We start from the raw sequence: 22,839 nt of genomic DNA, 5'->3' as shown, positions 1-22,839 counted from the left end.
ATGTGTGCTGAAGATGCCTCACATTGAGGCTAAGCAATGGACAGCACAGCCCTCACAGCCTCCACAGACCCTCTGCAATGGCCCCCCACAACCATTGCTGTCACCCAGCCATCCCCTGGTTGCCCTCCAGCCATCCCTGCTGTGGCAGCACACAACTTCCACAGCGTAACAGGCTCACCACAGCTCCACGGCCAGGGATGGGGGTCCCTAGACATCAAGAAGAGAAATCAGGAAAACAAACCACAGAATCATAGAACAGTTTGTGTTGAAAGACACCTTTAAAGGTAATCTAGTCTAAACCCCCTGCACTGAGCAGGAACATTTTCAACTAGATCATGTTGCTTGGAGTCCTGTTCAACCTGACCTTGCATGTATCCAGGGATGGAGCAACTCACCTCTCGGGGCAACCATTGTTTTACCACTCTCATCATAAAACGTGCCTACCTTATCTATGATCTAAATTGACCCTTCTTCAGTTAAAAAACCATTACCCCTTTTCCTATCACAACAGGCCCTCTAAAATGTTTGTCTCCTTCGAGTACTGAAAGGCTCAGTAAGGTCATGCACCCACAAGTGGAAGATAGAGTTTGGGAGACTTTGGGGTGAGGAAGGAAGCCATTGGCTCCCAGTACCTTCAGTACACAGTACTGAAGGTTCTGAATGATAATACTGTCTTCTGGGAGTGCTGTGAGCCCTGCTCTGGGGAAGGTGCTTCACGGTGGGCATGATGCAGGACGCGGATACAGGCAGCTGTGCTTTCAGGCACACACCTCACCCCTACCAGCCTCCTGGTGGCAATGCCCTGCTCAGGGAGCAAAGCTTTCATACAGTCAAAGAATATCCTGAGTTGGAAGGGATCTACAGGGATCATCAACTCCAATACCTGGTTCTGCACTGGACAACCTCAAAAGTCACACCATGGGTCTGAGAGCATTGTCCAAATGCTTCTTGAACTTTGGTAGGCTTGATGCCACGACCACTTCCCAAGGAAGCCTGTTCCAGTGCCCAACCTGAGTGAAGAACCTTTTCCTTATATCCAATCAAAACCTCCCCTGACACACCTTCATGTCACTCCCTCAGGTTCTATCACTGGTCACCAGAGAGAAGAGATCTGTGCCTACCCCTCCACTTCTCCTTGTGAGTAGACTGCAGATCATGATGAGGTCTCCCCTCAGTCTCCTCCAGGCTGAACAAGCCGAGTGACCTCACCTGCTCTTCATACAACTTCCCCTCAATGCCCTTCACCATCTTTGTTGCCCTCCTTCGGATGCTCTCTAACAGCTTAAGGTCTTTCTTATATTGCGTCACCCAGAACTGCACACAATATTCAAGGTGGGGTCGCATCAGTGCAGAGCAGAGTGGGACAATCCCCTCCCTCACCCAGCTGGCGATGCTTTGCTTGATGCCCCCAGGACATGGTTGGCCCTCCTGGCCAAGTAACTGGCTGCCAGAGCACTGCTGACTCATATTCGACTTGCCATCGACCAGGACTCCCAGGTCCCTTTCCTCATTCCCCAGCCTGTACATCCGGGGTTGACCACCCCAGGTGCAGAATATGGCATTTTCGGCGGCACCTGCTCCATCCCGAATGGAGAGTTTCCAAGCCTACAATGGGACACATCGCACAGACAAAGCCCTCGGGGCAGTGAGCCCAGGGTGCCCGTGCCCCATCCACTGGTCTGTCAGGACAGGGCGCTGGGGTTCAGTTCTTCTGCAGGGACCGACCCCGGGGCCAGCCACCCCCCGTCCGTGTCACCTTCCCCGCCGGAGGGGATTTCTCGGTTCTCTTTGGCTCGACCCACGGGTCGGGGGGGGCGTAGCCGGGATTTCCCGCTCGGTCCCGCCCCGAGCCCTTATAGCCGGGCTGCCCCGGCTCCTCCGGCAGCTCCGCTGACAGTATTGGTGACAGCCCCGCATCCAGCCCCGCATCCAGCCCCGCCGCCGCCCGAGAGCCGCCGCAGAGTAAGTCCTTCGTGCCAACTGCCCGGAGCTCGGGTCTTTCCCTTTCCCCGTCTCTCCCGCTTCTCCCGAGCTGCCGCCCGACTCCCGGCTCGCCTGCTGCGAGTCTGGGGAGCTCGGGGGCTCTCTGCTGTTCCTGAGAGGGGGAAACAAGTGGCAGGTGCTAAAGGTTGGGTTCCCGGACACAGCAACAGGTTTGAGTCTCACCGGGTAATTATCAGAATGGAGAATAAGTCAGACTGCTGAGAGAAATTCAGCAGCTCCAGGCACACCCCAGAGCTAGACACCGCAAGGATATGTGTCTGGCAATTCCATTTTGACAGCTGGGTCTGATTTCTGTTGCTTTTTCCCAAAATTTCAGGGTACAGGCTGCAAGCGGTGACTACTGTAACCTCCCCCACCACCCTCCAACTCTTTCCCCAAAGTCCAGATGTAGGTCTTGGACACCAAGGCATCCTAAACCCAGATCAGGCACTGGGATCTGAATCCAGTGTGGCATTTCCCAGCCTCTCCTGTTTGTCTGATTTTCCCCCAAACCACAGAAAAGTAACTGGATTATGAGTCACTCAGCCTGGCTGCACTGGAAAAACACCATTTCAGTGCCTGGATCCTGGATGGTCCAGGGCAGCCCATGTGGTCTGTACCTTACCAGGGTCAGTGTGCTAAACTGGCACATTTCTGCATTGCCATGCTTTCCATTTTGTGACTGTCGTTCTTCCCAGTCAGGGAAGTACTACTGCCCCTAGGACCTGTCCTTTCCTTGAGCACTGAAAATCCTGTCAAAACTCCCTTCTATCCTTAGGCAGGAGCCCCATATTCACTGTGTCAGCTCCTCGGGCACAAATTGAAAGATTCAACCCCAGGGTTAGGATCCTTGGTGTGCTTAAAGTAGGATTTCTTTCTGAGGCTGCTGCAAAGTAAGGAAGAGACTTTCCGTGGTTGGAGCATATGGTTGATCTAGAAGCCATGGTCTCTCACCATCACACCCAAGTTCAGAGCAGAAAACCTGAAGAAACCCTCGTTCTCCAAAGCATTCAGCTGCCCGTCCCCATCAAAGGACTTTGAGGCTTGCCAGATCCAATTGAACCAATCAAATGGGAGCAGAGAGCTTTGGAAAACTCGGGTTTGGGTTTGCTTCAGTCACGTTCTCTATAAAAAGACGCCTGAAAAGCCAAAGATTTTGGAAGTGCCAAGAGAGGCTCTCAGGGAATACGTGTGTTTCTTCTCAGTTGCTGTTAGCTCGAGCAGTGAACTTTGCAAATTCCAGGCCCGAAAGCAGGATTTGGCTTTGGGAACAGCAATATGAAAACAAAATTCTAGACAGCAGCAGCTGGTTTCTCTTTCAGAAGCAACAGCTTAAAATGATGCTGCCCAGATTTGAAGCAAGAGGAAAAAGTAACATATTACAGTGCATTCTCTCTGCTTCTTTCCAATAACAACATATATGTATAATTTTCTCTTTCTCTGTTTGAAAAATTCTCTCTAACAGCAGGAGATGCTGTTTTACAGGACTATTTTCAGTTGTGCTTTAGTAATTTAGGGAAACAAAATTCTCATTTAAAAATTACTGAGGCACTGCACAGCTATATCTACACTATTCCCCAGACAGGTGATAGCATGGTTTAATGCTGATTTAAAGCATTTCAGGCCAGATGAGATGCCATGGGATCCTCTGGCAGCTCTGCCACTGCCATTCTCCTGAGTCCCTTGGGTTCCTCATCACCCCCAGCCCTATGGGGGTGCCCGGAGCTGCTGAGGCACATGGACCGAGTCCCCTGGGAAGGCTCTGCTACTGCCTTAGCTTCTCTATTGGAGACATAAGTTTTGTTCCCCCTCAGCTTTTACCTCCACTAAGAGCAGAGCTTGGCCACCATCAGGATGCTGCTGGACTACATTGGGTGGTGGGTGTCTCACAGGGATCTGCAGACAGGAGCATGGATGTGAGCAGCACAGTGAAGTGTCAAGGTGGGGCTCTGGGTGGCCCAGCTTGTCTATAGACTGCGATTTCCCAGGCAGAGCCAAGTGGAAGCCAGTGGTGTATCTACTCAATACTTAATCCAGCTACCCAAAATTGTAGGAGAAAAACCCACCTCCTAGGAGGGCTTCCCAACTTGCAAAGGTTGGGGCTGGCATCTACATATACTCTTTGCTTTGATTAATTATCTGCTTATTTAGGAGTCACCACATAGTCTGAGGTTCATTAAACTCAGTGTCTGCACTGCTCTACTGCTTCAAAAGATTGTTTGACCCAGTGCAAGTTTCTTGTGTGGGCAGGGATGACCCCAGTTCCACAGGGAACAGGTGGGGGAGGAATGGCTGATGCAAATGCAGAGAATAAACTTTGCTAAATAAGTCTGGATTTCTGAGAGGCTCTCGGAGAGTGGGGAATTTCCACTAAAATGAGAGATAAAGCCTTGTGACCTAGGATGTCAGTCCGCTTGAGAGGATCAAAAATCCAAACAAATGTTTGTTAGTACTGGCAGCAGCTCAGGAAAAAGAAGTCAAAAAAAAAGATCAGCAAAAAATTTCAGAGTGGGGGTAATTAGTCAGTCTCTTCCCCGAGTCTCTCTAGCACGCCACGAGCTGCCCCTCACGAATGAGCTCGTTCCTGAGTGTGCTGCTTGAAAGCTGCCTCATTTGAGGAGGAAAAGGAGAAAATGGGAAGCCACTGTGCCAAGAGTCTGGCCTGGGCCCTTCTGTGTCATGGCTGTGCTCCAAGAGTTTCCATTTTCCGTTCTGCCCACCCCAGAACAGCCCCAGCTCAGAGGTACATGCTGTGATCAGCATCATGGGGAGAGCTTGCTCTATCCCACTGCAGCTACACCAGCAGTCACAGCACCACTGTCCTAATGGTGCAGGACCTCTGTACAGGGTGGTAAAGGATGCTGTGTGAGCTGTGCTACTCTTCTGTTTGGAAACTGTAAGCTGAATATACTATGTCAAAAATAATTGGAGGTAAAGACTCCCCTGGCACAAACCATACTGCCACATAACAATAATGAGAATGATGTTGGTAACAGTAAATTAATAATACTAGTGAGTTGGGAACAATGTCAACTCTTGACCTTAAATCATTAAATTTCCCAAGACTTGAATTGGAGCTCCGTGCCTGGGAAGTGATTCAGCATTTCCCTGGTGATAGCTGCTAAAAGAGTTAGGAGCCTGCTGGAGTTTTAACAGTCTCTGGTTTGAGAGCAAAATACAGGCATAGAGGAGCAACCCATGGCCATCTAAGCCAGAGCCAAGTTCCTGGTGTGTCCTGTCTGCCACAGAGAGCAGGAGCAGATGCTGATGGAGGCAGAAGGTGCAGTGCTAGCACAGCATTTCCTGCCTGTGGCCCCCAGATGCAACAAGCACCACTTCCTTTTATCTGAGTATTTCTTCCAGAAAGTGTGAGGTTTTCTTCCATAAGGAAGTTTCTTATAGGAAGTTTCTTATAGGAAGTTTCTTATAGGAAGTTTCTTATAGGAAGTTTCTTACAGTAAGTGCATGGCTACCTAACAATAAAGAGAAGACATGGAGAGAGGAGTTTTTAATACTGCTTGCCATTAAGGCTGAGGCTGCATTTCAAGGTAAAAGTGGGAGCTGGGATTTACTGCTGGTATTTCCTACTGCAGATACAAACATAGGCCAACCAGCAGTGGCACACTGATAATCACTGGGCAAGCATTCAAGCTGACAAAATGTGAGTGAGCATGGTAGCTATTGCATCGACAGCCTTACTTAGATGCTTAAGGTTGTCTCTTTCAGATCATTACCAGGACAAAGTTCTGACAGATTTTAATAACTTTTAACCAGCTTAATCGTTCTGTTATGGACTCTCTTATGTGTAGTGTCACTTAAATGGTTTTCAAAGTTACGTTGCATTCACCTTGGCATTGAAGAACCAAAGCTGTTTTGAAATCCTCCTTTCTGATCATCATTCATCAAAACAAAAGACCTTAGGCTTTTGGAAAGGGAGAGGTACTTTCTTTGGTTGGAAAACAAACAAACAAAAAAGAATAATAAATGCTTTGTATGAAATAATTGGAGACAGAGAAAGAACTCAGCCGAGTCTGTGCTTGAAAAACAGGAAGGAAGGGATTTGGCAAAAATAATCTAAACACAATTATATATTGGGAAATGCAGGCTGGGAAAAGAACCCTTTATCTTCTTCCCAAATGAGTTTTCATCTTTGTTGCATTTTAAAGGCAATAGCATTACTAATCCTGAACATGACCTGACATCCAAAGCAGGGCAAAGAAAAGCTCTCAGTGATGCCAGGCTCTAACTGCTCTCTGTACCACCCGGCTGCTACCACTAACTTGCTGTTTCAAAGCTCTACAAGCTGCTGGGAGCCAACAGAAGGAAAGAAAATTAAAATGAAAAGCCACAATCTTCCAACCAGTTTGCCCAGAAATAAGTATCATGGTTTGGATCAGTGTGATACATATCAACAGTATGAACTTAACAAGGGTATTTGAAGATCACCACTTTGTGGCCTTATAACTGAAGCCAAATTCTTATTTTATTTAAAGCCTAATTCTTCTGCCCTTCCTCAGTACACATAAGCCAAAACTTTCTTGCGTGTGAGTTCTTCCTACAGAAGTGTTCTGGTCTCCTAGAAAGTCACTTTATTTAAAGTGTTATTAGAATAAGGATTGGAAACTATGAGTCACTTTATTTATTTGCAATAATAACATAATTATAATCATTACACAAATTGTCATAGTTGTGCAAATAAGTATTTAGCAATACATTAAATTATACAGGAACATCATGGCTGGGCTTCGCGAATGAAGATTTGGGTACAGGAACATAAATAACTCTAATTATGAATTCTGAAAATATGTTGTAACAATAACAAATTCTTGTTATTACTTACTTGTAGTACAGGAGTGTTGGTGGTAGAGTAGGACAAAGCAGGATAATGTCTGTTTAAACAAGGCATGATCCTCATGCCTCGTTCCTGTTTTCACTTAGGAGAGATTGGCAAAAAAAGGCCCTGAGGAAGGTGGGAATTGATCCCAATGCCATATAACAGTATGAGAGTTTTGTGGTTGCTCTGAAGAGGCACAGGACCCTTGTCCCACCCATCCACATTCATGTGCAGTATCCATGCTCATGTCCATAGCTGTGGAAAGCTCTGCTCTCTTGTATCCATACAAGCTCAAGGTCTTAGACCATCTGAATCACCCTTAAAATGACTCTTTGATTTTCTCTGGGTTCTTTATTAGACCAGAGAGCTGCTTCCTTTCTCTCAGTTACCTGGAGTGACATTGCTCAGGAGCTCCCCTGCAGAGCTGTGCTCATTCCAGACGTGCAGCATTCTCCACATTGCCTGCATGTATGCCTTGCCACATTTTTCCACGGTATTTTTCTGGCTGTTATAATCTGATCAATTCTTTTTCTGAAATTTACAGGCTAGAAGGAAAATGATGAAAATGTTACCCTTTCTCCAAAGTGGTCCTATTGGAATACGCAGTGGATCGGAGGGTTGCATTGGTCCAAACAGGCAGTTTGAAAACCCTTCGGCATCAGTAGCTGAGCAAGTGCCTGCCTGTTCTGAATCTTCTGTAGATGAGATCTGGTCCAAGAACCAGGAGAAGATGAGTGAAAGGCCAGCGGGAGCCTGCAGAGCTTCACGTGCCTCTTCCATCACGAGCAATGAGAGCTGCATCTCTGCTGGAGACAGCCCTGAAAAGGGCAGAGGAATAACGGGAATCCTTAGGAGTGCATTTAAGAAAATTAAAAAGACCAAGCCACCCAGTGGTAAGTGCTCCTTCATCCTCCTTGTACCACTTCAAGGGCCATAGTTACTTCTAGAGGGGCTGCACAAGGTGGAAAATTGCCCCCTAGAGAAGCGAGGGCACCAGTAGATTGAAGTGACTTTTCCAAGAAGCCTGGGGAAACATGGGCTGAGGGAGACATGATCTCAAGTCATAGACCTTTAGTACCAAGGGCACAGTCCATTGGAAACTGTCAGTTTGCAGGTTTTCTGTCCAAAAGTTATTTCTACCTCTCATGGGGGCACAGAGTTCTGAGGGTGGGTGAGAAACCAAGGCATACCTCTCAGCTCTGTTTCTCCACCACCCTGTGAAATCACAGAACCACAGAATGGTTTGAGTTGGAAGGGACCTTAAAGATCATCTATTTCCAACCCCTCTGCTCTCCCAATCTCCTCTTCTTCCAGGAACAGGAGTAAGCACCACATGTAGGTCTTTCCTGGGATTGACATATGAACATACAGCTTCTCCAGTTGCAGGCACTGGTCCTGCAGGATGCTTGGGGAGGTAGAGAAATACTTGTTTAGAGAAACCCAGCACCAGAGAGGAAAGTGTCCCTTGTTACCTCATTCATAAACTTTGCAAGCTGTACCTTAAAATCGGTTCATTTTGTAGCACTGCCTCCTTTGCTGTGGGGCTCTTACGAAGTCTTATTGTTTTAGTACAAATTATCTTATTTCCAGACAAGCCTCTACCTGTCTGACTGGTGTCTCCTTCTCCATGTGTCAAATGTTTTCCCTAACTGGTGGTTTTCCTTCTTGGCCTTGAATTTGCTGCTGAAAACAGGCCTTTTGTGCCTTTTTTCTTATCAGTTCATTGCCCCATTCCAGATGTCTGCAACCAGAACTGCAGAAAATATTTCAGATAAGATACCACCAATGCCTGGTACAATATGTTACCATTTTTCTGTCTTACCTGGGCATTCCTCACTGGATTCATCCTGGGGTCATAACTGACATTTTCACTATCACTTCCCAGTAACGATTTACAAATTCTCCAGGCATCTCTCTTCCTCCTCCATCTCAAGCTGATTCACATCCAGCTTGAAGCAGAAAATCCTATTTGTTGCTAAGTAACTTTTGTTCTATTGAATTTGTATCTTGTATTTTGTGCTATTAAATTTCAGCCCATTTACTATTCAAGTTATCCCATTCTTCCTGTAAAATGTACCAAGCCCTCAGTTTCAATAATGTCTCTGAACTTTGTGTAATCAGCAGATGCCAGTAAGGCACTCCCAGCTTTAATGCCACAGCCTCTAATGAGAATATGAAGTAATATGAGTTTCATGGATAATGTAAGCTTTCTCCAGCCAGGGTCCTCCATGCAAACATTACATACCTAACAAAACTTATTTTGGGATATAATTTCTTCAGTTTAACTAATAATTTCCCAGACTGCACTGTCTCAAGCAACTGGCTGCTGTTCAGATAAGATAGTTCAATTGTATTTATCTTGCCTGCTAAATGTGTCCTTCAAAACAATTTCACAGGTCAGGTTGTGCTAATCTATTTCTGGAAACCCATGTGGTTGGTATTTCCTCTAGCACATCTTATTTAGCTACATCTTTCCATCTGCATTTTTTCTAGAGCCATGCTTCTGACTCGAGATCATATTAATGGGAAAGGGATAATCAGTCAATCAATAAATATCTTCACAAGGCTAAATTCTGGAAAAAATTATATGTAGCTCATGAATAGTTCACCATATGCAATGAACTGGTGATGGGTATTCAAATTGCCATTGCCCCAGTTAAAAGCAAGCTAGGAATAATCTGATCTTTAAATAAACAGATTTTCTATATGGTGAAGGAGCCCAAGATCTAGCATTTTAGAAATATAAGCATTTAAAAAAAATATTCCAGAACTGTAATTTTTTATAAAACATAAATTTAAGTCTTCAATCTTGGGTAAAGAAAGGCTGTTCTTTTTTCACCAGTCAAACAAGTCATGGTTCTCCTTGGAGAGCAAAAGCTTTGTGATGCCACTCAACATCTGATTGCCCTGGAGAAGAGCCTGTCTAGCAAAAGTGAGGAGGGACTGAACGCCAGCCAGGAAGACATCGAGTCTGTCTATGAAGTTCTGAAGCACAAAGTCTTCAGTGTCTTGAAAGACTCCATGCTGCTAGCAAAAACAAACCCAGACCTGCTGCAGCAGGCAGTGGAGGCTCTGAAAGAGCAGGAGAGAGAAGATCAGAACTACATGTCAGAGAATCCACCTGACCAAAATATGCAATTTAGACCTAGAAAATGGAAAGAGCTTTGGATGGCTACAGTAAAGGAGTCGGTAGAGGCTCGAATGAAGGACACAAGCCGTACTCCCATAAATGAGAACCTCTCTGCAGTTGGCCAAAACCTCCTGCACATGGGAAAGACAATGAAAGAAGATTTGACAGTGGTCGTAAAGTACATTAAAGAGCTTTATCCTCCTGAGTTTAATGTGTTCAGTATATATGCAGAATTCTACCATGATTATTTTGCCTCCCAGGCAAAGAAAAATGCTGAGTCTCATCTGGAAGACAAGGATATTTACCTTCTTCTCTCATGGGTGCACAACATTTATCCAAAGTAAGTGAGACTTTTACAAGTTTTTATCCCAATACAGATTCACTGGCTGCAAAACAGGCATTTGCTTGATTTATGGATTAGTATCACTGCGAGGCAGTCCAGTACCTGGCTAGGTTCTGGTGTCACTGGTGACATGCTCATTTACACTAGCTGGCCAGGACAGCTGGAAGAGACACATTCAAGGCTGCTAGTCTGTAACTGAAGGGCTGATCCCACCATTCAGGCTTCTGGACAACAAACACAGATGTTTAGAGCTTCACTTGTAGGGTAAATTGGTCAGGTTGATTGCCTTGATATCTATTCCAGTTGCACATTTGAACTCATTCTTAGAAAATCTGGAAATTTCAGCTCTCTGGACCACAGGGGAGACAATAAATAGAACAACCTGAGATGCAATTATCCTGGGCATGGAGGATGTTGCTTAGGTGTTACCCACAGTCTATGCTCTCCTCCCAGTTAGGAGACCCAGGCATGCACCCTTGAGAGAGGACATCATCAGCCAAGGGTCACCCTTCATCCTCACGAACCCTGTATGTTATAGAATTGAAAGTATTCCTTGTTGTGCCTTATAGTACTGGACTGAGAATTGAGGGATCTCATTTCTTAGGTGGAAACCAGTAATGTTTTTTCTATTCTAAAGTCATTCAACCTTCACCTCTATTTTTTTCACTGATAGAATATAATGAGTCAGTGTTGATCCTGAGAGTTTTCCAGAGTTATGCTCTAGGTCAGGATATTCAGGCCTGAACCAGTGTGTGTTTGGAAATCAGTAGCTGTGAGGAGGAGGGCTCAGCCAGAGCAGTGCAGCCCAGCACTGGGGACAGCGCTGGCCAGAGTAGCAGCTGCTTTGTGGGGTGTTCCCAGAGGTCACATCCAGGTGTTCGCTGAGGGACCACCTCTCTCCATGGCCAGCAGCAAAGGGAGCAATGAGGAGAAGGAGAAGGGCTGCACAACAGCCTGGCCCCAGCTTCCAGTGTCGTACCAGGAACAGCCCATGTGCGGCCCAGTGTACCCCTGTGGAGCTGGGTGATGTGCAAACACGGGGCTCAGGAGATGTTCAGGGTTATTCTCCTCAGCTCCAGAAGGAGCTCCAGAAGGACAGGCTGCTTCCACATCAGCTCCCACAAGTGTTGTCCTGAGCTCCCCAAGGTTCGCAGGTCTGCTTCCTCACAGCTGCTCAGGAGCATCCGGCTCAGCCAGCACACGGTGGGAACATGACAGCAGGGTATGAATCCACCCACTGTGTTCCCAACCAGCCACAAACCACCAGCTTTTCATCTCCTCACGTCTCTATGTTGATGGAGAGAAGTCATGTCCAAGGGCTAGACCCTCCTGCTTGCTTCAGGTCCCCCATGCCCATCAGAGCACAGTGGCTGGTGCTCAGGAATTCAGAAGACCATGACTCCCTTCCCAGGTTTACTTGTGGTCCCATCCTCACAGGTCCCACCCCTGGCACATATTCATCTCCCCCAAGTCCTGCCTGGACTAAGGACAATGTACATTTCCATCTGTTTTTTCACTGAGATCCTCGAAAAGTGTTAGTGATTTGCATCAACAGCTGTCTTCAATTACACTGCCCTTGGAAAATGTGATTGTTTGGCTCTTTTCATTCCAGAGATATGAGAAAAGATCATGCTTTAGCCAAGGAGTTGGATAAAGTTAAGCTTGGAAGCCTTTTGCCATCAAGTCTGAGCAAAGAGCTTGAAAAGAAATACCTTGACAGTGAAGAGGTGAGAATCTGTTCAGTCACTCCTCTTCCCTTTACTGCTCCCCTATGACTTCCTGGAGAAGCTGTGACTTGTCCTGAACACACAGTTCTCACCTGTGAGCCATACACCCCACACACCCTTCCAGGGAGAAGTAAAAGCTTTTGTTTGGTTTTGGGGCACAGGTCAGCTTTCTGCTAGATGGGACTTGCAGAGCAAACTTCTGCTTAGTCTTGGGAGCCATCCGAAAAGAACTGTTCTGTTTTTGAAAACTGTGTGGTAGGAAGGGGAGGGGGGAAATCCAACAACTAATCTTCATGGGCAATTTTCCAGTTGCCTGTTAAATCTCCAGAGGGATTTGTAATCCCTCTCATAGTAATATCGAAAGGATCCCAAATTACTCCTGGTCTCTGCAGATGTCCCAGACCATGAGTGAGTGCAAAGCATGGAGATCTGGTCTCGAAAAATCTGTTAGTTTGATGGAGAATTTCTTGGTCTGCAGATGATAAAAGTGGCTCTGTTTTTTGTATCACTTAATAGAAACAAGAAGCAACTTCTACAGTACTCCCAGAGCTCAGTGTTTTTGGCATTTGGGGCTGGAGTTCCTGGAAAATGAGAAGACAAGTTCCAGGTTTAGATGTAGCTCTGATGGTTTGCATATGGGAGAGGTGGTGTGAGGTCTGCAAAGCCCATAAACGAGGCACCGGGAGATCAGCAATACGTACCAGACACTGTACAGACCATTTCCAAAGCCTCACTGCAGTGTGCACTCAGAGGGGTCAGAGCAGAGAAAACCTGAGAGCATTTTGTTTCATTCTCCAGCACTTGTAAGGCATCAGAAGTGCTCATGCAAAAGGATTGCAAAACCAAGTAGCACTGCGTGTGACACACGGACAATGTGTGGTTGGGGGAACTTGGGCTCCGGCACATGCAGCTGCCTGCAACCTTTCTACTCACCGCTCCCCTCCCTGCCCTCCTAATCCCCACGGATGTGGTGGGGTGATGGGCAGGGACACAGTTTCATCTTCATTCCTACCTTGAAATACTCAGCTCACTGTTGCATTGGTGGATACTGTGAGGGGGTTGTCCTTGTTGTTGTGATGGGTTAAGCATCTTGTAACAAGGAGCGTTCCCAGCCAGAGCCGAGGAAAAAGTCTGCTGAGCCAGGCAAGAGGTGGATGGGCAAGTACAACCTGCAGAAGGCAGGAGCTGCTGCATTCATGTTGTGGTAAATGCTGTTGTTCTTCCTTCCTTAAAGGTTACTGTCAAAAATTCTCTGAGCAAGTGTTTAGATAAAGAAATCCAAAGATGGAAAGAAGACAAAGAACCAGAGAAGCTAAATGGGCATTTTCAGAGTGAACTCCTGGGAATATTTGTTATCCAGGTAATACAGAGCTATACTAAAAATAGAAAATCTCATCCTTCACTTACTTGGGGTTTGAGACCAACCATGGTCACTATGGGAAAGCAAAAGGCTAAGTCACTTCTGTGGGGCAGTAGCAGAGGTGGGTGGTACAGGGGAGCCAAACCCCCATGGTCTGGCATGGCCCTGCTACACCACATGCTGGAGGCAAACTCTTCTATAGGCAAAATGAGAAGGAATGCTGCCCTCATTCTCCCCGTGCAGTCTCTCCTGCATCCCCAGTAGCAGAGAGACAAGAGGTTCCTTGCCAAGCAAGGAATCTGTTGCTTGCTCTCAGGGAGACTGTCACAGGCAGAGCTGCCCTTTTTCCAAGCTCAATGCTTTCCCTCCTCTGCCTGCAGAGAATTAGTCAAGCGTATTTTTCAAAAAATAAACCTTTAATATGATGAGATTGTTGTGATTAAATTGTATTTTAATGCCATCATATGACATTCAAAAAAGAAAAAAAAGAAAAGAACAAAACCAAGTGTCACTTTCGCTACTTCCTCAGGTATTTTACAGGCTTTCTTTCATGCTTCTTTCTTCTTTGCCTCTTCCCATTTGAAAATGAAGTTCAAAACTGGCTTGAACCCACTAAATAAGTATAGCTGCTCCGTATGGTGCCTGGCTCAGTTGCAGGGGGGATACGGGAGAGCTGGGTACAGTTACCTCAGTTAAGGATCTGCAGCCTCTGACCAGCCAACCTGGCTTTTTCAGAGCAGGCAGCATTTAATATTTATCTTGCTTTTTTGTTCGTTTTTTAGAGCATCTACAGTGGCCAGAAGCGAGCCCAGGACATCAGCAGTGCTGTGGGGGAGGAGCTGTCGCAGCGCCTGTTGAAGGAGCTGCCTGCCTTCCTGAGGAGGTGCGGTAGGACAGCCGCGGGCAGCGGGGCTGGCAGAGCCACCCGGGCATGCACTCACCCACCTCTTCTCTTCCCATCTCCTCTCCAGCTACAGGGATGCTTTCGAAGACTTTAAGGAGAAAAGTAAGAAGCACACACACTACAAGCCTATACTGATTGCAAATATTAACAACTGCTGGAATTTTAGGTAAGGGTCCAAGAGAAAAAGTTTTCTCCTTCCTCTGCAGGCAACCTATAATAGTGTGATAGAGGGGAGGTACTTCAGAGCGAGCAGAGATAGATCCATCTGCCTGCAGAGGAAAATTTGGAGACCTCTGAATTTCTCTATCATCTGAGGATAGACTATTCTGACCTTGCTGATGTTTCCTTGCAGAGAATACACAGAGAAAAACATGGCAGAAAAGGACGACGGTAAAGCCGATATCCTCAGCACTCTTGGCGATATTGAAAACAGCGGCTTTGATGTGCTGCTTCAACAGCTGTTTGCCCAGCTGAAGGTAGTGTTCCCATGCCCCACACCCTTCTGCCCCATGGCTCAGCTGGTGCCAGGGCAGGGCACGTTCTCCTGCTCTGCTATCTGTAGCTCAAATCTCTGATTCAAATCAGCAAAGCTCAGAAGGGCTCTGGGCCAGGGCACAGTGTCAGTCCTAACCCACACTACTGCCAGAAAACTCCCACTAACCTCTGCTTGAGCTGGTCCTCAAGCCTGAAGGCAAAATGGGTGCAGTGACACAGGCATGACTGTGCAGGTGACATAACTTGTGCTGATCGCATCTGAGACAACGGGCTGCAGGAGGGAGAGTCTCAGCCTGCAGCTGTTAACCCTCTGAAATGTATGAAGCCATTTACAAATGGCATAAACTGCAATTACACAGCTTTTGGCTTTTTCATAGAGGTGACCTAACGGGCAAATTAGGCTTCTTCCCTTTTTTTTTTTTTTTTTTTTACTGTATATAACACAAGCTTTTTAAGTTACACAATTTTGGCTGAGCGGAAGGAGGTGTAGGAGTTGGGAATCTTCAGCCACAATCTCTCCTGCTTTCTCTGTAGACCTTTTGGAATGCATGACAGAGCAGAGTTGCCTTTTTTTTTTTTTAATTTTCATGTTTATTTACTGTGGCTGAGAAAAATTGAAAACCTCTCATAATGATTCACTTTTTTCCCCCTGATGGTTCCATAATTCTCTAATCAGACAAGATGGTGTGAACAAAACATTAAAATGTGGAAATAAAAAAATATGAACCTTTTGAGCCCTTGGTCTTCTCCATCATGAGGAACCAAGAAGGGGACACAGTCCCCTCTTCCCCCACCCCTGTAAGCCATTGTCACGCACCCCTGCACAGGACTGCACGCTGGCCTCTCGCTATATCGGATACTGTACATATAGCAATGCTAAATATAAACATGCATAGAATTTGCTTTGAGGCAACTTAGCCGATTTCCCTTTTTTTCAGCCAATGTATAAGAAGTTCACAGAAAATAAGTGGGACTCCAGCAACGAAATTATGAATGAGATCATTAAAACCACCAGCAAACATATTTCAGACTTCCGGACGTTAAGGGACCCTTTTTACCACGTAAGTCCAAGAGAAATATTGGAGGGATTCTGGGATGCTGAGGCTGCATTTTCAGCTTTGATATTCTGTGACTCAAGTTGTCTTGACCAACACTGAGCTGGTGAGCTGGCCTGGCATCTGAGAGCTGCTCAGGCAGTGTGCAGTTTACCTAGATTAGGCATATAAATCTTACTCTTCTCTGACAGAAGCAGACTCCTGTAGCTCTGCTGCAGTATTTGCACAGGAGACTACCCCTGATGTAAAGAAAGTGCTTTAGAGGCCACCCAACATATGGCTTTATTTGTGGATTTGGTTTAGCAGTCTTGAAACACAGATGCAGTTGCATGGTTCAGTCTCATTTCTCCTTTGATTGCCCTAAGGACTGGAGGATATGGATGCAACTGGGACAAATCCCAGATAACTGAGCCAGAACCACATCTTCACTGGTGCTGGAGTATATATGAAACATCATTGTATAAAACAATATTTGATTTCCTGCCTTTGTCTTTTTAGTAGCCGAAACAAATTGATGATGTTTTGTGTATTAGAGAGAAGAACAGGAAGAGCAGCATGAATTCCTGTTTCTCTCTAATACTATTACTTCTCAAGCCCATGGAGATCTTTTCTTCACTTTAAACTCTTCCCAGAAGGAAACAACATTTGGAAATTCCCATAGTTCACTAGAGTACAAAGAAATTCTCGGCATCTAGGATGTGGCGTAACCAGCCTTGGGAGGTTGGCAACCAGCAACGTTCTGACATGTAATCAGCAGCAGGGACTGGTGGAGCATGTCTTACAGCACCCAAGACAATTTTGTCTCCCATCCAACCTCATGGTTTGTCTTGTCCAGAAGCAAAAGAGAGATGGATGATTCCCTCCTCTCCTTCCCAACAGGCTATTGTTGAGAAGATCCACACCCGTTTGGTTAAAGAGTACATCGTGAGGCTGCTGAAGAGGAAAGTCAGCCTGAAAACTCCAGCACAGCAGCAAACTCTAGCCCAGCAGATCTCCAAGAATGCTGCTGACTTGGAAGCCTTCTGCATGAGCAATGTATGTGAGTGCTTGACACAAGAGCACAGGGCACAGACACACTAAAAACCAAGGAAATAAATTTTCTGGGGCCTCTCATTAACCTTTCCAACTCAGTTTAATTTCCTGGAAGGCAGAACCTTAGGCAGAAAGAGGTCTCCAAGTGTCTACAGGCAGGAGGGTTCTCCTGCTACCACCCTGCCCCTCCCTGGTTGGAGAGACATGATTTCATCCTCCTTTGCCCTTTAGGCAGTTTCCTTTTGAAGGTTTATATTAATAGGACCAGAAGACTTACACAATCTTTTCAGGTTTCAGTGCAACTTCCATGAAGTCTGGGTTTTGACTGTGTTATGATCCAATTACTGAGATATGCCTCTGCCTGAATTAAGGTGCAAATGAGACCATATGCTGAAGACAATAATAAACAGTAAATGTGAGGTAGAGAAATAGAAAAAAATAGAAAAGAGTTGAGGGAGAGAGAGACAGACAGACAGATCAAGCAGAAGACAGTCACCACCCGTGAATCCAGCGGTGTTCCATTGGTCCCTCTTCATCCTGGTCTTCTCAGTGGTGGGGGTCCCAGAGTCATTCTTCTGGAGGTACCACCTTTATACAGTCCAAGTTCCAGGTATCCACAGGGTGATCGTAGATGCTGTTCCCAAAACTTGGGATGATATATGTATGAACAGTTGCTTCCTTTCCCACACTTTGCCATAGTGGGAGTTTTCGTCCAGATACATTAGGCAGGATGTGCTAACCAGATCTCCCCTCTCAAGGCCTCAAATTAGCATCTTCCTGTCATAATTGTCTCCTTCTGTGTTTATCTCAAGTTCCTGCTCTGGTGGCTTATGGCAAATTCCTTCTGTGGCCTTGACAGTGTTTTGACACAGGCAACTGCGCAGTTTAAGTCCTTACAGATTTTTCCCTTCTCCCCTGTTTTCCCTCACTCTGCTGCTTTTAAGCCAGAGGCTAAAGCAGGCAGCACAGGGTCTCTGGTATACAAGGGGTTCTTCCACAGGAGCCATGGCTGAAACACCTCTCTTTGTCCTCTGAGATCACTTCCCTCCTTCCCTGCTTCTAAATTTGCCTGAAAAAAAAGCTAAAAACTAAGCCAAACTCTGTCCTCTACCACCCCTCGAGCATTTGACTGGAGAAGGAACAAGCTTGAGTTTCACACAGTGTGGATGGGAGGTCAGGTAGCTGCATCTTGGGAATTCCAATGGCCAGGAAAGAGGTCCAGTTGGGGCTTTTACCTGAGAGGGCAGGGAGTGGATTTTGGCAATGCCTGGAGATGCTAAAGTCAGGGTTGTGTGTGGACCTGGGAGAAAGCAGCACATGGCAGTGCCTTACGTGGCCTGTCAGACCTTGTACACACACTGGGCAGTGGAGAAACCCAAAGAAAAGAAAACGTGGTGGGAGGGAAGAGCAGAGGGAATCTGTCCAGGTGGATACGGAAACCTCAGTCTTATGGCAAACCCCACACCTCTTGTGTAAGAGGATTAAAAACCATCAAAAAGCTAATCCAGTTTTTCTGTGGCTGGCCTAGACGGAAACACCACTGAAAACAATTGAGACACCTCAAATCACTGACCTGTCCTTCCTCCTTGCCTGGAAACATCCTCAGGAGCCAGCTCTTAGGCTGGGCAGAGATTTGCACCCCCAAGATGCTCTGCTAACCACTTTCTTTTCTGGCAGGGATCTCAAGCCACGTGGCTGAATTCAGTGCTCCCCAAACTTGCTGAAATAATCCGACTTCAGGATTTAGGTGCTATTAAAATTGAAGTTGCAACACTTGCCACAACATACCCAGATATCCGGTAAGAGATGATGAAACAGATTTGCTAATATTCATATGGAATTTTAATTGAGCCAAGAAACAATCAAATAGCCTGAGCCTATGGAAATGGGTGGGAGTTGCCTGCCAGGCTGTGGCAATCCCAGTGCCAAATGGACAACAAAGGAAAATATGAATAAAAGCCTATTTACATATTCCAAATTCTGGCCTGATTTTCTCCTTTGCCTTGGAGATTCCCTTCCCTACCCCAAACATCCCAGGACAGTGCTGGGTCCTGTGTAGGATCACCAGCTGCTGAGCTGGCCCCCACCAGGGACCTCAGTGCTTGCTGTAGGGCAGGGGGCTGCATCCTGATGTGGAGATGTGTGGAAGGAGATAACACTTGCCTGTTTTTTTCTCTTTCACAGCAAAAGGCACCTGGAAGCGTTCCTGCACATCAAAGCCAATTTGTCCCGCAGTGAACAAAAAAGCATCCTGGGCTACTTGGCAGACAACAAAGCCTCCACACCACCCAGGGCCATGCTCTTCTCCAACATAAACGTGTCCTAGGCCAAGGCACCCCTCGGCACTCCCTTGTGCTGGACTGTCAGGTGAGCCAGGGATGGAGGCTGTTCCCCTGGACAAATACACGGTACACACTACCACCTTTTCCTATGGAAAGTGCTTTGTCTTAATCTGGTGCTCAGCACCTCTATGGGAATTGTTGTTCTCCGTGTGAAGATAGGAGGAGGGGACACCCACGAGATGCAGTGCCTGCAAGGACTGGGACTGCTCCTCACACCCGCCATGGATTCCCCCCAGAGTCTCCTTGGTGCCACCACATTCTCTGCCTGGACACTGCCCTAGTGCTCTGACCTCCATCTACCTCTCAGGATGCCATGAAGGCCATGATGCTGACTCCCCAGCTAGCCCAGACCAAGCAGGCACCTGCTGTGTAGATTTCTTTTTTCTTCTAAAGAAACGGAGAGAAACAAAACTCAAGCCAAAGTTCAGAGATGTTGGAAAAGTCTCATGTGAGCATGTTTGCACCCCCTTTGCCTTTCTCAGAGCCATGCAGGGCAGCTGCGTTAGGCTAAGGGGAGAGGCCCCAGGTTTCTGGTGAGGAGGAGCTGTAGTTCAGCCATGGAGGGCTCTTGCCATCCCTCCACACTGCAGGACCCTGAACCCAGGACTTAGAGTGGCCACAGCTGCACGCTCTGACTCAGCAGCAGCACTGCCCAGGGGCATCAGGGTTTCTGAACCGGCCCTGTAGAGCATGTGCTTCCTTCACCTCTGTGAGGTGGGAGCACCTGACCCCCTGGCAGACAACCCCTCTGCAGTGACCCCATCCAGCGCATCTGCACAGAGTGGCACCCTGCTAACTGAGCTTGGGAGCAAGCTGCCTGTTGCAATGGATTGTGTAGCATCTAGTAAAACACTTTGGATATTACTGAAGCCCTTCCTTATCAAGGAGAGGACTTTTCCAGACCCCGTTAACAACACAGTCTTTGAATGGGGTGTGGAACTGGTCTCAAATGCCATCAAAATGTACTGAGCACCCTGTTTGTATCACCATTCTCTTGCCCGCTCTTTCCCCTCTTGCTGTGAGGTAGATATGATGTGAAAACACAAATGGGTCTCTTGTGAAACTGTGTTTTGTTTCTTACAGCCCAGTTTTTCTGGGAAGCTAAGCCCTTGCCAAAACAACACTGTGTTTCATTGGAGACCTTTCCCTTCTGGTTTTTTTTCTGTTTCAACTTTTGTATCAGTCTGTGGAAAGTCACTCGGGAAGGAAGACACATGATGACTGTGCAAACTATATCATGTATTTATGTGCATATACAGTATACCACTGGTGTATTTTTGCATCAAACTCTATTTTTTTCTCAGTTAGAGATATTAATTTACAATGTTTATATTTAAACAGTATTCAAATACGCTAGAAAACGGACTCATTTATTCTGTCTCTGGCTGTTGTTTACTGTGTTGCCAGATGTAGTCCTATGTCCTTCTTCGAAGGGCCAGTCCTTCCACTACTCCCAGCCTGCTCTGGTGAATATCACCCACTGGTTCCAAATAGGGAGAGTCTTGCTGGACTATAGACAGGCTGGTAGAGGCACCTTCTGTTTGTACTGTGTATGGGTCTCATAGCCTGGCTTTCCTTGCTCTCCGGAACAAGGACTGCCATGTACACCATGTTTATGGTATCTGGTATAACAAGATCCAAAATGTCAGCCTCTAAGCACTACCACAATGTTGAACAATAAAAAGATATGCATTTGACATTTGCATTTGCTCTGGCATTGCCTTCCTCCCTCTCTGTTGTCTCCTCTTGTTCATATGAGCCTTTAGGAGATGCAGCCCACCAGGATTTGTCCCCAGCTGGCCCTGCTCACCCCCTTTTACCCTCCTCACAGCTGCTGTTAGCCCCATGGCATTGCTGCAGCCCCTGTGAGACAGACAGTGCTGCAGGCAGCTCACTAACAGTGGTCAGTGCCACAAACTGGGAGAAGTCCTTTGCCAACAGGTTTTGTGGCAAAATCGTAGCCTGAGTGAAGAACACTGCTTTGGTTTTAGTTTGCTGCCTGGCCACGGGCAGCACAAACCACCCTCTTCTTATGTAAGCACACTCACACAAAACTCATATAGACACATAATTTAAAAAATTATTATTTAAACACTTAGCTACAGTTTAAAGCCAAATGCCAAAATGACTTCTGACAGTGCTAAGCACTCAAGAGAACTGTCACCTATTGGGTAACATTTTCTTTCCCAATTAGTGAAAGGTCATTTTATTGCTATAAAAAATGGATTTTGATTTAGAGATCTGTTAAGGGCCTAGAGAAATACATAATAGAAGTATTGTGCTGATCTTTAAAAAAAAATATTCCAGCTAAGTAATACTTGAAGGAAAACAGTGTATCTATTTATGTATCATAATTAGGATGGGTAGGAGAAAATGGTTTTCATACACATTTCATAAGCCATATGGAACTGCATTGTGCAATTCTCCCCCTCCTGCTATAAACGTCCAGCTTTCAGCTCTAATAAGCCCAGGAAACTGATTTATTTATCTTCCCGTATGACTCGACATTTACAATGGCATTTGTTTATATTTGGCATATTACACATAGCCTAATAGTTTCAGGACATTGCATAAATGTTTTCTGATAACAATGTTAGTTTAATATGATAAATAGCACTCCTATAAACTAAGTAAAATTTTCTGAGGTCAGTGTGGCTGGATTTTCTTTATCATGCAACCTCTGCTGATGCTCATGCCTGCCTCTCCTTGAAGGCAGAGCAGATAGCCAAGATTAAAGAAAATAAAATCAGTTTTATAGAACAGCTAAGGAAGGTGGTTGCTGGGCACAGACAGCTCTCCCAGTTGACTGTCATCAGTGCCACCAGGACATCAGCCTACAACAACCACCAAACTGGGCATGGGCTGAGCTCACACATGCACTCATACACACTCTTGGCTCCCTACCCACCAGGCACTTCCATCATTTGGCAGCAGACTTGTAATTTTCAGTGCAAAAGACAAAAGGACACAAACCACAACAGGGGTGAATGGAGGCATTCCTCACCTCCTTTACTCCCACAGGAGCCATCTGTGGCATGCCAAGACCCCAGTGACACCTGGGGAACTTCTGCCCTTGCTGCAGGGGAAGCCAAAACATCCAGAGAGCTCACAGACTCCTCCCAGTGTGAGCAGGAGTGCTCTGTCAGAGCCTCTCTTCTGAGAAATTTTGGGTTCTGATGACCTGGAAATGAAGCCTCAAGAAACCAGAATGCCTGCAATTCCTCCCTTTGAGCCTGGATCTTCTCTCTAGAATCCCCTGAGAGATAACAGCACTGGACTAAAGGCCACAGGATTTCTTGATGTGCTGTTTTTGAGAGACACACTAAACCAAAGAGCTTTGGTAGTTGAGCCCTTGCAAGTTCTGCCTGCATCTCCAGGTGGACAGTCCTGGCTTCAGTGACATGCAGAGTGACATGCCTGGGTGACACAGTTGCTCATCTACTAATTGTTGTAAAGCAGGAGGAGTATGTGCAGTAAAATCTTCACAAAGGATGTGGCAACAATTTGCCAACATACATTTTCAAATCTCATATTTGCTTTAGCTAGTATGAACTTTAATTGGAGAAAACCTGGAAACCTCAATCCACTGGGAAGAGACCTGAAGCCTGGCAATGCATGGAATGTCCCAAAGGAA

At 46.2% G+C, this 22,839-nt stretch overlaps 1 protein-coding gene across 1 annotated transcript; it reads left to right on the top strand.

Moving 5' to 3' along the window:
• The first annotated feature begins 1,906 nt into the window (after window positions 1-1,906).
• Window positions 1,907-20,904, top strand: TNFAIP2 (TNF alpha induced protein 2). Its single transcript, XM_017807694.1, has 12 exons — window positions 1,907-1,962; window positions 7,362-7,710; window positions 9,660-10,287; window positions 11,903-12,017; window positions 13,252-13,377; window positions 14,160-14,260; window positions 14,349-14,447; window positions 14,634-14,757; window positions 15,715-15,837; window positions 16,711-16,866; window positions 18,541-18,662; window positions 19,048-20,904. The coding sequence occupies exons 2-12, from the start codon at window positions 7,374-7,376 to the stop codon at window positions 19,187-19,189; spliced, it is 2,073 nt and encodes a 690-aa protein (XP_017663183.1). The 5' UTR covers window positions 1,907-1,962; window positions 7,362-7,373; the 3' UTR covers window positions 19,190-20,904.
• Window positions 20,905-22,839: the final 1,935 nt, after the last annotated feature.

The sequence above is a fragment of the Lepidothrix coronata genome, unplaced genomic scaffold, assembly GCF_001604755.1.
Source record: "Lepidothrix coronata isolate B3197 unplaced genomic scaffold, Lepidothrix_coronata-1.0 Scaffold19, whole genome shotgun sequence".
NCBI classification, from domain to species: Eukaryota; Metazoa; Chordata; class Aves; order Passeriformes; family Pipridae; genus Lepidothrix; species Lepidothrix coronata.
The sequence above is the reverse complement of the archived record's forward strand: the minus strand, read 5'-3'. Positions and strand labels throughout refer to the sequence as shown.